Consider the following 17,599-nt stretch of genomic DNA (forward strand, 5'->3'; position numbering starts at 1 on the left):
GCCGGCAGCGACATCCTGCGGCGGCCTCGCGAAAAGCAGTGGTCAACAGAGAATGTATTTATTCATCATGAAACATCAGGAATATACCTCTGTGCATGGAAATATCCTCAAAGATCTCAGCGGACCTCTGAGAGGATGAAATCAGCCCTGGGAAGAATCGGGATTCTCTCGAGCATGTGATCAGACCCTTTCTCTATCGTGACGTCACTCTCAACATCCAGAGAGAATCGCTCGTTTCGATCAATGCTACGGCATACAGAGGCATAAGAAAATTATTCAATGCTTCCTCAACCTCAACACCCACCCGAAATTGGTGAAAATGAGCATTCTGGGGGTACAAAACTGGGGAGGTATGGTGGAAAAACAAAGGCTCTCCGTTTATGACGTCACTGCCCTCTCCCAAGATCGGCTATATAAGCGACGGGCTGCAAGAACAGCTCGGTCGCGGCCTTTCTCAGGCCTAACGGAAGTCAGCGAGAAACATATATTTTTGGATTCGTGCGTGTGTTCCAAAATACTGTCTGACAGTGTTCGAAATAGTTACTGACGAGAGCCGGCACCGCCGAAGAGTGTCTTCAATATGGCTCAAATTATAACTTCGGATTCAAAAGCTACCCTCCGTGAAGTGCGAGAGGTGCAGTTTGGAATTCTCGATCCCGACGAGATCGTAAGTTTTTCACGTTCTGCATGTGTTCGTGTGCAGAAGTCGGTCGGCGCGCATATGGTGCTGCATATGACCGGAATAAAATCTGAGTGCCCTGTAAACTTCTCCCGAAAACTATACTACGACGCAAAGCCACGCTCGTTCTCGCTGTTGCCCGGACATGGCGAAAATTGAGTGGAACTTCTCGGTTCAGAGAAACTCAGATTGTATTCCTCACCAATGAATGGTTCCGTCGCATCGCGGCGTTCGGTCGAGCCGTCAAATGCTTTTTGACAACATTCCTCGGAATATGTCGTCACATGCTGCAACAACAGCCGGCCGGGTGCTTTGGGTTGCGATGCCCGCCATCCGTTCACCCCACTGCTGCCTGACGTACCTCTTGAGCTCAGCCTAATTTGGAATAAAGTAATTTCTGCTCTCATTGAAGACTCCCCCGGACGGAAGACCGTCGATGAAGCGACTGGCCTACTTTCAGGCGAAACGGGGTAGAACTGAAAAAAAAAAGAATGTCCGGAAGCGGAGTCCTGCTCGAGTGCGGTAATACTCCCGCTCCCCGAACCGTACCCCCCTGCGATCACCCTCCGTGGATAACCCGGCACCTGGGAATGATTATATATCAGAGAGAATGATCGATAATTATTCTCGATTCTCATTTCCGTTCAGCGCCGCATGTCAGTGACCGAAGGCGGGATTCGATATGCTGAGATATACGAAGGCAACAGACCCAAACTCGGGGGTCTCATGGACCCTCGGCAAGGAGTCATCGACAGAACTTCTCGATGCCTGACTTGTTCGGGAAACATGACAGAATGTCCAGGTCACTTCGGTCATCTGGAACTCGCGAAGCCAGTCTTCCACGTTGGGTTCTTGACGAAAACCCTGAAAGTGCTGAGATGCGTGTGCTATTACTGCAGTCGACTACTCGTCAGTCCGGTAAGCGGATCCACAAGAGCCATTTGTATATTTATTCTCAATTAAATGATGATGATTTTCATCCAAGCCAGAATAGCCCAATAATGGAGAAATCTTCTCGAACTTCCAGAACCATCCTCGGATGCGCGAGATTCTCACGAAGACCAGAACCATGCAGAGACAGCGGCTGGACAAGGTCTACGAAGTCTGCAAGGCGAAACGCATGTGCGAAGAGAGCGACACGAGCGATAAGGGTCAAGGCGAGCCGACCGAAGAGGAAAAAAAGACCATGCACGTCGGTTGCGGCAGATTCCAACCCAACTATCGTCGTTCCGGTCTCGACATCAGCGCTGAGTGGAAACATACCAACGAAGACAATCAGGAGAAGAAACAAGTACTTACCGCGGAGAGAGTTTACGAGATCTTCAAACACATTTCCGAAGAGGAATGTTTCTGTCTCGGCATGGACGAACGCTACGCCAAACCCGACTGGATGGTCCTAACGGTCTTGGCGGTGCCACCTTTGTGCGTCCGGCCGGCTGTTGTCATGTTCGGCTCGGCCCGAAACCAGGACGATCTCACGCACAAACTCTCCGATATTGTGAAAGCCAACAACGAAATCATTCGGAACGAGCAGAGCGGTGCAGCGCCTCACATCTTGACCGAAAATGTCAAGATGCTCCAATTCCACGTGGCCACTCTCTACGACAACGAGTTACCGGGCCTGCCTCGGGCGATGCAAAAATCCGGCAGACCCCTCAAGTCTCTCAAGCAACGTCTGAAAGCCAAGGAAGGCCGTATCAGAGGTAACCTCATGGGGAAACGTGTCGACTTCTCAGCTCGTACCGTCATCACTCCGGATCCAAACCTCAAAATCGACGAGGTCGGTGTACCGAGGAGCATCGCTCAAAATCTGACGTTCCCCGAAATCGTGACCCCGTTCAACATCGAATGGATGCAGGAGCTCGTGTCTCGAGGGAACAATCAGTATCCTGGGGCGAAATACATCGTTCGGTGAGTAAAAATGATCAATCGATGAAAAAGTACACGCAAGTTCAGGGATACCCCGATCTACTCCGGGAACTCATGTCAACTTCCATGAGCTTTCTTCTAATCACCTGTCCGCGATTTGTCATTCTGTGGCGTTACCGATTTCTTTTCTCTCGTTCCCCAGAGACAACGGCGAGCGTATCGATCTGAGGTTTCACCCGAAAGCTTCAGATTTGCATTTGCAGTGCGGGTATAAAGTCGAGCGTCACGTGCAGAATGGCGACATAATTGTTTTCAACCGTCAGCCCACCTTGCACAAAATGAGTATGATGGGTCACAAGATCCGAGTGCTCCCCTGGTCGACTTTCAGAATGAACTTATCCGTCACAACTCCGTACAACGCCGATTTCGACGGCGACGAGATGAACATGCACGTTCCCCAGTCTCTTGAGACCCGTGCCGAGATCGAACAACTTGCCATGGTGCCCCGGCAGATCATCACGCCGCAAGCCAACAAGCCCGTCATGGGTATCGTGCAGGACACGCTCACGGCCGTTCGGAAGATGACAAAACGCGACGTGTATCTGGAGAAAGACCAGATGATGAATCTGCTCATGTTTCTCCCCATATGGAATGGGAAAGTTCCCATACCGGCCATCCTCAAACCGAAACCCTTGTGGACAGCGAAACAGCTCTTCTCGCTAATCATTCCCGGTAACGTCAACCTCATCCGGACTCATTCAACGCACCCGGACGAGGAAGACGATGGACCCTATAAGTGGATATCTCCCGGAGACACAAAGGTCATCATCGAGCACGGTCAGCTGTTGTCCGGCATAGTTTGTAAAAAAACTGTCGGAGCCTCGGCGGGCTCGCTCATGCACGTCCTCTTCGTGGAGATGGGTCACAGAGTCGCAGGTGCTTTCTATTCCCATCTGCAAACAGTTGTGAACGCTTGGCTGTTATATGAAGGACACTCGATCGGTATTGGGGACACCATCGCCGACCAGCAGACCTACATGGACATCCAGAACACGATTAAGAAAGCCAAACAGGACGTGATAGAAGTCATAGAGAAAGCTCACAACGACGAACTTGAGCCAACGCCCGGAAACACGCTTCGGCAGACGTTCGAAAACCAGGTGAATCGAATCCTGAACGACGCTCGAGACAAAACAGGAGGTTCTGCCCAAAAGTCCCTGTCCGAATTCAACAATTTCAAGTCCATGGTGGTGTCAGGAGCCAAGGGATCAAAGATCAACATCTCCCAAGTTATTGCTTGCGTGGGCCAGCAGAACGTTGAAGGGAAACGTATCCCCTTCGGTTTCCGTAAGAGGACGCTGCCCCATTTCATCAAAGACGATTTCGGACCAGAATCAAGAGGTTTCGTCGAGAACTCCTACCTCGCCGGTCTCACTCCGTCCGAATTCTTCTTCCACGCTATGGGAGGACGTGAAGGTCTCATCGATACCGCCGTGAAGACAGCTGAGACCGGTTATATCCAACGTCGTTTGATCAAAGCCATGGAGTCGGTGAGTGATCCCCCTTCGATTATTATCCACAATGAACCTTCGGAGGTCTGTTATTCCTGTTCGGAAAAGAGAGTCCATTACCCCGAAACGCACTGATTTATGGACATTGGCTGAGGGCAGATTTATTCCCCAACAGGTAATGATCTGTTACGACGGAACAGTTCGGAACTCCAATGGTCAGGTTATCCAGTTCCGATACGGAGAGGATGGCCTCGACGGCTGTTGCGTGGAGTCGCAATATCTCACTACAATAAAACCCTCGAACCGGCAATTCGAACAGAAATTCCGATTCGATGTCACGAATGAAAAGCTTCTGCGGAAGGTGTACACCGAAGACGTCATCAAAGAGCTCAACAGTTCAGCGTCGGCCGTGGCTGAAATGGAGCGCGAATGGGATTGCTTGAAGAAGGATCGCGAGATCCTCCGAAATGTTTTCCCGACCGGAAGCAGCAGCGTCGTTCTCCCGTGCAATTTGAGCCGTATGGTTTGGAATGCCCAAAAAACCTTCCGAGTGAACTCCCGAGGAAAGAGTGACCTCAGTCCCCTACGGGTCATCGAAGGTGTCGAGAGCCTTGTGAAAAAGTTGATAATTGTGCCCGGTGAAGATCATCTCTCGATTCAGGCGAACGAAAACGCCACCTTGTTGTTCAGAGCTCTGCTGCGGTCGACTCTCTGCTCCCGAAGAGTGGGTCAGGAGTTCCGGTTGTCGACGGAAGCGTTCGACTGGCTCCTCGGTGAAATCGAGGCCAGATTCCATCAGTCTCAGGGTCACCCAGGAGAAATGGTTGGGGCGCTAGCCGCTCAGTCTCTCGGAGAACCAGCCACCCAGATGACACTGAACACTTTCCATTACGCCGGAGTGTCCGCTAAAAACGTGACGCTCGGTGTACCGCGTCTCAAGGAAATCATCAACATATCCAAGCAGCCGAAAACCCCGTCCCTGACGGTGTTCCTCAAGGGCGCATCAGCCCGAGACGCTGAGAAGGCCAAGGACGTCCTGTGTCGACTCGAGCACACGACGCTCCGGAAAGTCACGGCCAACACCGCAATCTACTACGATCCGGATCCTCAGAACACGGTCATCGCCGAGGATCAGGATTTCGTGAACGTCTATTACGAAATGCCTGATTTCGATCCGACGAAAATTTCCCCGTGGCTCTTGCGCATCGAGTTGGATCGCAAGCGAATGACGGACAAGAAACTCACCATGGAGCAGATCGCTGAGAAGATCAACGCCGGATTCGGTGACGATCTCAACTGCATCTTCAACGACGACAACGCCGACAAACTCGTGCTCCGGATAAGGATCATGAACAACGACGGCGACAAGTTCACCGACGGCGCCGAGGAACAGGCCGACAAAATGGAGGACGACGTCTTCCTCCGGTGCATCGAGAGCAACATGCTCTCGGACATGACGTTGCAGGGTATCGAAGCGATCTCCAAAGTGTACATGCATTTACCAACGACCGACGACAAGAAACGAATCGTTGTCACCGAAACCGGAGAGTTCAAAGCGATTTCCGAATGGCTGCTTGAAACCGACGGTACCTCGCTGATGCGGGTTCTATCCGAGAGGGACGTCGATCCAGTGAGAACGTACTCGAACGACATCATCGAAGTGTTCTCCGTGCTCGGCATCGAAGCCGTTCGAAAAGCTGTCGAAAAAGAAATGAATCACGTCATCTCGTTCGACGGTTCCTACGTTAACTACAGGCATCTGGCTCTTCTTTGCGACGTCATGACCGCCAAAGGCCACTTGATGGCCATCACACGTCACGGCATCAATCGACAGGACACGGGAGCTCTGATGAGATGCTCCTTCGAGGAGACTGTCGATATTCTAATGGACGCTGCATTCCACGCAGAGGCTGACAAGCTCAAAGGCGTGTCCGAGAACATCATTCTGGGAAAACTCGCGCGCATGGGAACCGGAGCGTTCGATCTCATGCTCGACGCGGAAAAGTGCAAACACGGTATCGAAGTGAGCATGGCAATCCCCGGAATGGAGGGCTTGCCCGGGCAAGGGGTTTTCTTCGGCTCTGCCGCCACCCCCATGGGGGGCATGAGTCCTCAGATGACCCCGTGGAACGCGGGTCAGACACCTGCGTACGGTATGTGGTCCCCGACCTCGAACATGACCCCCGGGGCCGCGGGATTCTCGCCGTCGGCGCAAAGCGAAGTCGGCTTCTCCCCCGCGTATTCGCCGGCGTATTCGCCGGCGCAGAGCCCGGGCTCGCCGAGCAGTCCCGCGTACTATTCGCCGCTGCATGTTGGCGGATCTTCACCGTCGTACAGTCCGCAGATCACGTCGCCGTCGTACTCGCCGTCGTCGCCTTCGTACAATCTGGCGTCGCCGTCTTACAGTCCGACCAGTCCACAGTACAGCAGTGGGTCGTCGCCGACCACCCCGAGCTATTCTCCTTCGAGTCCGTCGTATTCCCCATCTTCGCCGACGTATTCCCCGTCGTCACCATCGTACAGTCCATCGTCGCCGCAGTACGGAACCGCTAGTCCTTCGTATTCGCCGACGTCACCGTCGTACTCGCCGTCGAGTCCTTCTTACTCCCCGTCGAGTCCCTCGTACTCGCCGTCGTCCCCGTCTTACTCGCCGACGTCGCCGTCGTATTCTCCCAGCTCGCCAACCTATTCGCCGACGTCTCCTTCTTATTCCCCGTCCTCGCCGAAATATAGTCCGACGTCGCCCACTTACTCTCCAGCGTCACCAAAGTATTCTCCGTCGAGTTCGTCGTACTCGCCCTCGTCCCCTTCGTATTCGCCAACGACGTCGCATCATTTCTCCCCGTCGCCGTCGTACAGTCCCTCGTCGCCAACTTATTCGCCGTCCTCTCCGAACATCTCCACATCGCCTTCTTACAGTCCTTCGTCGCCGAAGTACTCCCCGTCCTCTCCAACGTATTCCCCGTCGTCGGCGTCGTACTCACCGTCGTCGCCCACGTACTCTCCGAGCTCTCCAACGCATCAGGGTGCGCACTATTCTCCTGGTTCGCCAACTTATACACCGTCGTCGCCGGCATATTCACCGTCGCGGAGCGAAGACACGGATCAGGAGTGAGGGCTCTTAGGAAGCCTTAAAACAATTTTTATAGGTACTCGTGAGAAATGAAATAAAGACTTTAAAATGTTATTGTCGAACTTGTAGATCAACGGACTCTTTGATCGTGGGTCTCCTGTTCAATTTCAATTCAACTCAACCCAGAAGTCTCCTTCATGCGGAATGGGGTTTGGGTCCAAAAGGAGATAATAGTAGTTGTCTGACACGATTCCTTCATCCGATTCAGCCTCCCATAGCACAATTAGCCGGATCAGTGTTGGACCTCCATCGTTGCTCACTCGACTTCCTATTTCTTGGCGGGACTTCACCATTTCTTTTCTCAGTCTTGAATTCGGTAGCTAGGCTTCGAAAGGCGTCGCGATTCGCGACGTTTCGCCAACTCCCTTTACGGAGGTGTTGCTCTCACTTGCCTGTATTCCAGAAGAAGGTCGGGGCTCGTATCCTTTTTTGGAAAGCCTGACTGTTCTCCTATTTCCGCCGGTTCCCCAATCGCTTCACGCCGCTCTTCCATCGGGCAGAAAAAACAAGCAATCGCGTCCTCCTCGATCGCTCTTGCTTCTGCGTGCAATGACTTCACGCAGGAAATAAGAAACGTCACTTCTCATGGTCTGTTCGAGTGCTATTGACTCGTACTGAACCTGTCGCCGACATCATTTCGATTCATCATTCATCCTTGCACTATCCCTCCCTCGTTGGAGTAAAGAATTCGAGATTCGCTGCGTGTGACTGTAGAGATCTTCGAAGTGCTCAAGCCTTCGAGAATATTTCCCCGACTTCTCCTTGAGCTCTAGACTCTGCGATCCCCGTCGTGAGAGCCCATCGCTCCTAGCTCAACGTGTATCCGGAACCTGGATTCAGGCACCGGTGAATCGCATGGAGCAGCTAAGAAGCGTCATTTGACCCTTCCGACTGCAGAAGTAGATTTTTCCGATGGGTGACCTGACTTCGGGTCTGCTCTGGCTTTGGATTGATAGATCACCTAATGTCGAATCGTTAGGATAAATGCATCAAGAGCGGTCGCTGATCCTTCAGGATTCCTCGATTCGATGAGCGAAGCCTGGTTCTTTCCATGGATATGTTGCTATCGGTTTTGATCCGCAAGTGCTCGGCAGGCAGCCCTGAATAATAAGACCATTCTCTGTTCATAGGACCTTGGCACGCTCTCCATGGGTATGGCAGGAAGTGCCCACTTTGAATGACGTGAGCCGACTCCCTCAAATACTCGGAGTCCACGGGGTAGACGTCCTCACATATAAGTCCGGTAGACCGCTCTTCATGGGAAGCTGTTTTTCCTCCGAAACCACGCGAGTCCGGCTATCCCCCACACGATTTCCGAAGTTTTTTTGTCGGAATTGCAGTCTTCGTGCAGCAGGATATCTTCCACCTCTTTTGAAGACGGCAGACTGCCATCAATGGTATGAGATGCGCGTCCGTCTCGTAAGCCATGGCCCCCTCCTGAGTTGACTGGAGATGATTCATGAGACTGGGAGGGAAGGTCATTGTCATGCGCAGAAGAGAATTAATCCCTCGATTCCGTCGAGAGCCATGAAGATTGGAAAATCTTCGGCATCGACTTGATCACCTCGGATACGGCTGGTGTATTTTAGCGGATGCCGCTCATGCGCTTCCTCTAAGAGAATTACCGCGCTGGAACTCTACTAAACCGATGACGCATCTCTCAGACCAGCTAATGAAGATCCTCAATAAGCCTCTGGATCTTCGGACTCTTGAGAATTGGATGAGATCTCCTCATGAATGAGAATGAGTAATTCATGGATAATTGAGGACAATCACAACATATCAAACATGATTATACATATAAATATCATTATAAATGATTGTAGGTCCATGACTCGCCCTCGCCTGTCAAAAATGTTAACGATAATTAAAAGACGGGGTGCACGGATCCCTAAAAGCTTCACGCGGCGGACGCAACCGGTTCCATTTTTCGTCTGATTTCCTCACCCTTGCCCCATTATGTGTGTCGTCCATCCATTTTCTGTCGGTCTTGGACACCGGATCGCGCCCCAATTAACTGGCGTCGCGACTTTAGAAAGTATCCAGACGGACGCTCGGCTAGATCAGGGCCATCGAAGCGATTCCTTCTCTTTTTTTTCTCAGTTGAACCGAACGGATCGTCAACAGTGACGCTGGCCACCGTCTGTCGCAAGCGGCCGGCTAGTGGGCAAGCGCTCGGTGAAAACTTTTAGCGGGGAGCGCGGGCGAGCGACCCGAAGCAGCAGCTCGGAGAACGGGAGCGAATCAAAACAAAGATGGCGGCACTCATGTGCTGCTGAGGAAGAAACTGAAGGAAAAATTCCAATAATTGCCGTGGGTGACTGGTGCGATTGGCATCGCCGCTCGTGCCGCCATCAGCTCGTCGATCCATCTGCGTGTATCGATCTTCAGCTCGAGAGTGCGTTCCTCACAGTTGGCCTCGCCCATCGACGGTTGCGCATCAGCTGATGTGTGACTTCAGCCACCGACCTCACTCAGCTGGACCGCCGTCGATCAGCAGAAAATGTCACGCTATGAAAGCTGGCAGGACGTACTCGACGATACTTGCGAGCGGCTCCAAGACAATGGCTCGCTCCAGAAAGGCTTCAAACAGCTCTCATCGAACACCGACCGGATCCTCTTCTGCCTTCAGGAAACTCTCACTCAGACCCGAATCGACGAGTGGCTCCAAGTTCTATGCTCGTCACGCCACAAGAAGTTCTGGGAGAAAGCGTTCGAGCTCCGGTCGGCGGGAAACCTCTCTTTCGGAGCCAAGAAGTACCGCGAAGCGGCTGAATTCTACACGCGGAGTATTCTTTTCGCCCCGTTTCCGGATCAGTGCACGAGTGGACCGAACCAGGGACATGCCGAAGAGTTGGCGTTGAGCCTGGCGAATCGATCGGCGGCGTGGTTCTATTTGAACAAATACTCTCTTGCGCTGACCGACATCGCGCAAGCTCTAAACAACGACTATCCGAGCCATTCTCGGTACAAGTTGCATCTTCGACAGGGACAGTGTCTTCTGAAACTTGGGAAATTCGATGAGGCGGCGGTCGCTCTGACCGATGCGGAAATGTCCCTTGAGCTGTCTCCTGGGCTGGACGAAGAGAAGCTGTCGAAACAAATCCGAGATATCGAAATGCTACAGAACAAATGCTCGGCCAAGATTCCGGTGGAGAGTAGTCCGGAAACGGACGACGAGCCTGAAGAAGACGAAATCGTTCAGCCGTCCCCTCACAGCAGCATTCCGAACGCTTCGTCGGCGCTCGATTGTCTCTACTCCACGGAGAAAGGTCGCTTCATCGTCGCGAATAGAGACGTCCGCCCAGGTGATAATCTGTTTGTCGAAAGCCCGTACGCGTCGGTGCTACTTCCGGCTTTCACTAAAACTCACTGTCATCACTGCTACCGACGGATCAAAGCAGCGTTCCCCTGCCGGCAGTGCGCGCAAGTGCGCTACTGCTCGATGAGCTGCTCCGGAGAGAGTTGGAACCTCTACCATTCGCAAGAATGCGGCAACCTGGACCTTCTGATCTCGGTCGGAATCGCTCACTTGGCCGAACGGGTGATCCTCGTAACGGGACTGGGATTGATAAAAGATTTCATGAAGTCATGCAATACGCTCGAGTGCAGCTATTTACCGGTGTATCAGTTGGTCACGCATGAAGAGGACATGCACATCGCGGATCTCTTCCAGTACTCGTTCACGGCAACGCTCCTGCTGAAATACCTCGAAAGGTAACTCCTCGATTTCGGGTCCCCCGTTCGAATCCTCGGCACGAATTAAAAGCTAACTGAAGGGTGCATGAGATGAAATCCGATCGTGACACCGTAGCCCCGAGTCAATGTCTGGAGCCAGGGGTTGGATGGAGAATTTAGGTTAACGTGAACGTGAGCTCATTCGACTCGGGAATTACAGAGATTTTCCAGCTGACCGGACGCTCTTTTCAGGCAGACCACGTTCTTCACTGAGAGCCACCTGTCGGAAAGGTTCCAGGACCTGAATTTACGACATGCGGAACGAGCTCAACCGAAAGGTCAAATTAGGATCGAATGCAGTCGTCCTTTGAAGTTGTTCGTCGGAGGACTTCTCTTGAGACACATACAGCAGCTCATTTGCAATGCGCACGCGATTACGACGATACAGCAGCCAGGCGATCACGTCATCGAAGAAGACGGGATTATTTTGGAACAGGAACAGGTGAGCTGCCAAGTTCCCCATCTCGTCTCGCATGGGAGAGCTAATTATATCTTTTCAATGGGTGTTCGAGATTGGTCATATCGAATCTGTCTGTCGGAGGCACCGTTATTCGGATCGAACGTCTTTCGTGAGCCGTCTCGTTGATATTCAGGTGCGAGTGGCGACAGCTATTTATCCTTCGGCGAGTTTGATGAACCATTCCTGCAATCCCAACATCATCTCGGGCTTCCGCTCCGGATCCACTCTGGTGGTCAAGTCCGTGAGACCAATCGCGTCCGGAGAGGAAGTTTTCAACTGCTACGGCCCGCACTTCCGACGTATGACGTTCCAGGAGCGGCAGACCGCTCTCCAAGAACAGTACTTTTTCCGGTGTGATTGTACGGCGTGTCAGAAGGGAGACTTGGATGATCAAATCTCCATGGCGTTACGGTGAGTCCCCGAGATCAAATATCTGGCGGAGTCTCATCGATTCCGGTCTGTGGAGGTATTTCATCATAGTTCCCCGTGAAGGTCTGACCCATTTTCTTCGGCAACCCCGCTCAACCGTCCACGTTAAATTCTAGTTGCGAGTACTGCGAGGGTCCGCTTTCGGCGGTGCAGTCCTCGGGCAAAGCCGACTGTCTGCAGTGCAGCACAACGCAGGATTGTCTCGAGAAGGAGCAGAAAGTCTTCCGCATGCACGACCTCTTCGTGCAAGGTCTGCAACTTGCTGAAATGGATAGCCATGGCGAAGCCCTGGAACGACTCCAGAAGTGTCTGGCCAGTCAGGAGAAACTGCTCTACCGGCACAACAAGCAGCTGATGATAACTCGTGATATGGTAGCGAAGAGTCTCTGCGCTCTCGGTCGTTTTAGAGATGCCGTCGGAGTTTTGAAATCGGCCGTGGAAAGTGTCCGACACATGTACGGCAAGAACAGCATCGAACTCGGAAATGAATTGCTCAAGTTTGGAGACGTGTTGATGAATGCCACGGAGGAATCTTTCGCCAAATCTGGATACTCACGAGAGCTCGGCACATTGATTGGAGATACGAAGCGCGTCCTTCTGCAGACGGAACCTATTTTCCTCCTGCACTACGGCAAAAGTCATCCGGCGATCGCAGAACTCGGTGAAAAAAAGAAAAACTCGACTCCTTTATACAACGACTGAGCAAGCTCAGATCGAGCCCTGGTAATTGAACAAACGAATCGAAATCTCCTCAGTCAGACGAAACGCTGTGACATCCGTGGCGGCGTGCGCGGAATGTCACTTGGGTCGGGACCCGCTGGGAACGATTCCAGCTGTGCATCCGATGCGGCTGTCGGATGATCTGATTTCTCTATTTATAACGGATACTTACCTGTTTGACGTACTAAGCGCAATAAATGTCTATCTGATGTTTCGACGCTCCCCGTTTTCCTTCAACTATGGATTTTGGGCTGGAGAGAGCTCCTATTTAGTGTCGGTGGGGATTGTATGGGGAAAGCCTTCGACTCCCCTATTGACGATTCGGAAGCGCTGGGATACCGAGTGAGCTAACGAGTGTGTTGGACGATCGATCAAGGAGCAATAACGATGTCAACGTCCGCGGAGGAGGTCGGGATCGTTCTGAAGACGGGAAGGTCGAAAACTCAGACGATTCCGGCGTCGGGACCAGGCTGGTTCCATGCTGTGCGGAAGGCTTGGAAATCATTCCGAGGATACTATGGGGAGATGATCCACCCAATAAAACCTGTGGGTCTGAGGAGGTGCGATCGCGATTCCCAGAAGCTCGCGCTCTATGCTTATCAGAGAACTCGCCAAAAATATATTCAGGCAACGCATCCTCATCGGGGGGTGCTCCTCGCCGGAAACATCATCTGGGCCCTGACGGGATTCTCGATATTGTACGTGACGATCTTCGTCAGCAGCGTAGACTCCGACGGGGACCTCAGGAGCGATCTCGCGATCATGGCTGTACTCAAGATGAACATCATTTTCTACCTCGCGACGCTCGTCATTCTCGTTGCCGCTGCTATCGGGATCATCGCGTCCCTTAGGTGGTGATCATAACGCATTACGGTGGATTTTTTGAGCCGTGCTATTTGTGTTCATTTACCCAGAAGTTTCGCTTCGGAGCGAGATCCATCCTCAGGGTGAGAGACTGAGTATCGGTCTTTTCTCATTCCTCAGGGAAAGCGGTTTCCTCCTCCGATGGTATGGCAACTGCATGACCGCGATCCTGTTCCTCACGAGCGCCCTGATTCTCATTCTCGCGCTGAGCCTGTACGTTCTGGAAGGTTACATCACTGAGGCAATAACCGAGGTCGCCGTCGTCAGATATTCGGATAATCTGCACTTCAAACGGTTCGTACATTCGCTCTTCGAGGACGATGATTCCATCAAAAATTTGATTCCTTGTACTCCCCCCTCAGGAATGTCGATGATCTCCAAAGGAAACACCAGTGCTGTGGAATTGTGAGCTACAAAGATTGGAATCGAAACCCGTATTTCGAATGCACCGAAACGAGTCGCAGTCAATATCGATGTCAAGTGCCGCAGTCGTGCTGTAAGAAGAAATGTGAGACCCGCTCAGCTCTCTTTCGCATTCGTGGGGATTGAATTCGTCCCATTCCGGAATATATTTTCGGTGATGGAGTTGGTTCACAAGACGGCTGCTGAGGCTGGAGGTGTGAGGAATCGATAACTAATTTCACTATTTCTCAAGTTGTTGGGGCGGCAGTATGTCATCGACCCGCGCTGAATCGGTCGTCCCCCGACGTTTTCCAATATATCCACGCTGCCCCATGCTTTCAACACTTCAGTCGGGTGATAGGACTCGAATTGAAACGATATCTCGAGCTCAACTGTCTGTTCCTGATTTTTCTGTCCGTTCTGAACTTCTCGGCGCGCGAATACGGGAAGACTCTCAAGATTTGTGTCTTGTGGTCGAGACAAGTGGAATCGTTCATGGAGGAACGGCTCCCACACGTCGAAGAGAAGTGCAATGCGAAGGTTCGTTTATCGCAAAAGAAGCACCTAGCAGGAGAGCAGATCGATCGACAAATAAGCGTTCGGAGAGTGCTTCGAGCTCAATATCCCGCTGAGCTCTCTCGTTCTCGACTCACGGTGTCAGTAGAATACAGTGAACTAGAAATGAGTACAACCCATCTTGATAAAAATCTTTCCCGGCAGCTGAAGCAGCGACAAGGTGAAGGCGTGAAGCCTTCGGGTAATAATCACGAGGAAGCGAGGCGCATACCGAGCAATCTTTCGGAGTCACCTGTCGATATTGGATAGAAAACGTATCGAGCAATGAAGAGTTAGAATCTTACTTCCGAGCGTCAAAACCGCGCCCGGATGAGATTTTCTCCCCGCAAGCGAAGAAGCAGGCCTCATCACGCTCGAACTCCACCCGTTTCCCCTCGGCGTCACGGCAACAAGCATTTTCAAGCTCTCCGCGGATTAATACTGCTCTAGAGGAAGCTTGCTGCTTGAAGCTCTTCATCAGCCCCCAAACGTTTTCTGAAGAACGAGAGTCCCCGACCTACCTACCCAAACGATGGAGAAGCTTCAATTCGACTGGTCTATGAGAGGAAGAGGCACGGAATCTCGGGAATTTCCACAACGAATTCCGGATCACCCCAATGATTTTTATTCAACTTCGATTCCGGGCGTCGGAGCTGTAGAATTTTCACTCTTGAATTTCCTTCGCCTCCTGGCTCTGAGACTGCGATTTCCACTTTTTTCGAAATCTAATTCTTGCAAGTAGCGTCTCCCTTCAATATTCGGTCTGGGATGTTCGGCGTCGGGAGAGAACTTGCAGAAATAGTCTGTGCAAGCTGTGAAGAGCACACAATAAACTGCGCCAGGCTGTATGACGTAATGCACCTGAAAATAATGCGTAGAAGACAGGTATTCGGACGAGAGCCGAGTACGAGAAGAGATCCTAGGGGTTATTGTTGCTTAACACCCGTAAAGAAGTCCGCTCACCATACAAGATTTGCAGCCGTCGTCAACGCGTTTCGAATTGTAGTCGAAGAAGCGCTCCTCGGAGTCGACAATGCAGCCGACAGTGCACATTATACTTCCATTGTACCTGTAGTGGTAGTCTATACGCTCCTGATTGTTCGGACAATCGTATTTGGCTCCGTAGACGAGGTCGATCTTCTTCGGCAAGCCTGGGGGGGAAGGAAACGCGACGATGTCGCATCACCAGAATGAGCAAGTTTCGCAGATATTTGAGGAACACAACGAGGCCAAGCCGTGCGAGCACGGCATCCAATCAGCCGGTAAGACGTACTGTACTCGAGCCCGTATATGAGGAAAATCAGAATGAGAACCCGCATGTCGCTGTGTACAAAAGGCAGATTCCACTTGAATTTTTCGTGTTCCGGATCTGACACCTAGACTCTGGTCACGGAGTAGAGAGGAAAGCAGCACGAATTCCTGACGTGTGTCCGATACTTTGACATGCGAAAGAGAGAACAAGAAGCCACTCTGATCTGTCAGACGAATGATCCCTCTACTCCGTCAATCTCGCTCTTCCAATGCTTCCACTCAACTCGGAAGAGACCGTGAAGCTGAAGCTCTATTGGAGCGGCGCGGCGTAGTTCTCCCGCATCACGTGGCCAATCTGCCGAGGCTCGAGGATACGAAGCATGCAAGAGATCTGAATGAATATCCCGTTGACCTCACAGACCAGGAAACCGCTGGCATCCTCCCGATACCGGGAACGTCGTACTTTATCGATTCTATAACTTCGAATGCCAAAACTGGGAGATCTGCTAGATGCTAGAGGATCGTGGGACCCAGAGGCTCTTAGGAAATGGATTATTATCGAGTCGTGCGGCACTGCAGCGTCTCATGAGTGATAACGTGATGACACGTGAGGAGTCAGTAGGGCATAAGAAATATTTGACTCTAGAGGGGATATTCTCCCGGGCAGAATTCTCCATGATATCGAGCGGAACTCTGTGTCATTCGCAATTCACGATATATCCTATCCAGACGATTCTCCTGAGGAATCGGATGAAAATGATATATTTTTTCATCCCCTCTACGATTTCGCCCAAAGCGCCTCAGGACGCTCCGCAGGTCATGAATGTGCTTCCAATGACCTGTGCACCAGTGAAGCCAAAGGGGAACAGGCAGCTCATTCTACAGAAATATGATATCAATCTAATCTGTTCAATTCTGAGCAAAAAGTTCGACTGGCCCCTCAAAGGTTGAAATTCGGAGGTTCTCGGAATTCCTCGATCGTAATTCCGGAGCGTCTCTAGACTCTAGAGTCCTGGAGGCCGCGTGGCGGCTCACTCACAATCAACCTCCGCGAGACAATGACCTTCCGCGCATAGGATGTCTCCTCATCAGATTCGTTGAAGAATGCAATATCAGCCCCAGAGTCGGCGCAGCGCATTCAATTTCGACGTGAAACCCTACAGAAAGCCACCATTGTTTTTACAGACTTTGGAAGTGGAGCATGAAGTCTCTCTCCATCTCACGAAACCTCCCACCCTCGACCTACCTCGGGCCTGCCTGAATAACTTCCGACCGCCATGTGACATGACGCGACGGCTTAATGCGGTCGCTCTCCCCAGCGGTGGTCGTAAATCCGTTTGAGGTCGCTTTTCAATCCACAATTAAAATCCGGAAAGAGCCGCCACCCGCTCTGTCGGAGGACTTCTTGAATGAGTTGCAGCCTGCTGGATCCGCGCGGCATCGTGTACGGATCTATCGACCCGAGGCAGCGGAATTTCTTCGATCTTCCGTTCCTCCGCTCCAGTAATTCCCTCCGAATCCCTTGGAAAAGCTTCTCGAATGGTATGATGTCTTGTCGCATGGGTATGATTCGAGTAGCGCGGTGGTTCTGATATCAAATCCGAATAGCCCGTGCCTGAATAAGCCCCGTAGATCATAGCTCCACGCTTCGAGTATATTCATGAATATTTCTCGTTCGAGTGCGCGGCCATTTTCCGTTCCCCGATCAGAGGGCACCAGCTCGTTCGTCGGACCAGCAACGTAATGAAATGAGGGAACACACTTTGCGAGACAAGAAAAAGAAGGCTAATTCGTATTCTATTCTTGGTCCACGAGGCGCTATCATTCGACTGCAGGACCAACCAACGTTGGAGAGCCTACCCATAGTCACTTGGCCCGACGGATGCTCTATTACTGTTTGGAGAGAAACCGGGAGAGAGAGTGGTCTCGAGAGGCCAAAACAAATAAGTGGATGCGGGGAGAAGCATCAGGGAGACTCGGGGCTGGTC

General features: G+C 51.8%; 2 protein-coding genes across 2 annotated transcripts; one reads left to right on the forward strand and one right to left on the reverse strand.

The window, feature by feature from the left end:
- Positions 1-459: 459 nt before the first annotated feature.
- Positions 460-12,550, forward strand: LOC100903742 (DNA-directed RNA polymerase II subunit RPB1). The gene is given in 10 exon segments (XM_003742199.3): positions 460-667; positions 1,328-1,597; positions 1,707-2,590; positions 2,751-4,098; positions 4,235-7,170; positions 9,671-10,909; positions 11,123-11,372; positions 11,524-11,801; positions 11,936-12,480; positions 12,483-12,550. Coding segments are annotated over 10 exon segments (7,905 nt in total). The 5' UTR covers positions 460-580.
- A 2,405-nt stretch (positions 12,551-14,955) lies between these two features.
- On the reverse strand, positions 14,956-15,710 carry LOC100903884 (uncharacterized). The gene is made up of 3 exons (XM_003742200.2): positions 15,634-15,710; positions 15,324-15,511; positions 14,956-15,221 (listed from the first exon to the last, which is right to left on the reverse strand). Exons 1-3 carry the CDS (start codon positions 15,677-15,679, stop codon positions 14,985-14,987), a joined length of 471 nt encoding a protein of 156 aa, XP_003742248.1. The 5' UTR covers positions 15,680-15,710; the 3' UTR covers positions 14,956-14,984.
- Between the last annotated feature and the right edge of the window lie 1,889 nt (positions 15,711-17,599).

This window comes from Galendromus occidentalis, unplaced genomic scaffold, assembly GCF_000255335.2.
Source record: "Galendromus occidentalis unplaced genomic scaffold, Mocc_1.1 scf7180000077348, whole genome shotgun sequence".
Classification (NCBI taxonomy): Eukaryota; Metazoa; Arthropoda; class Arachnida; order Mesostigmata; family Phytoseiidae; genus Galendromus; species Galendromus occidentalis.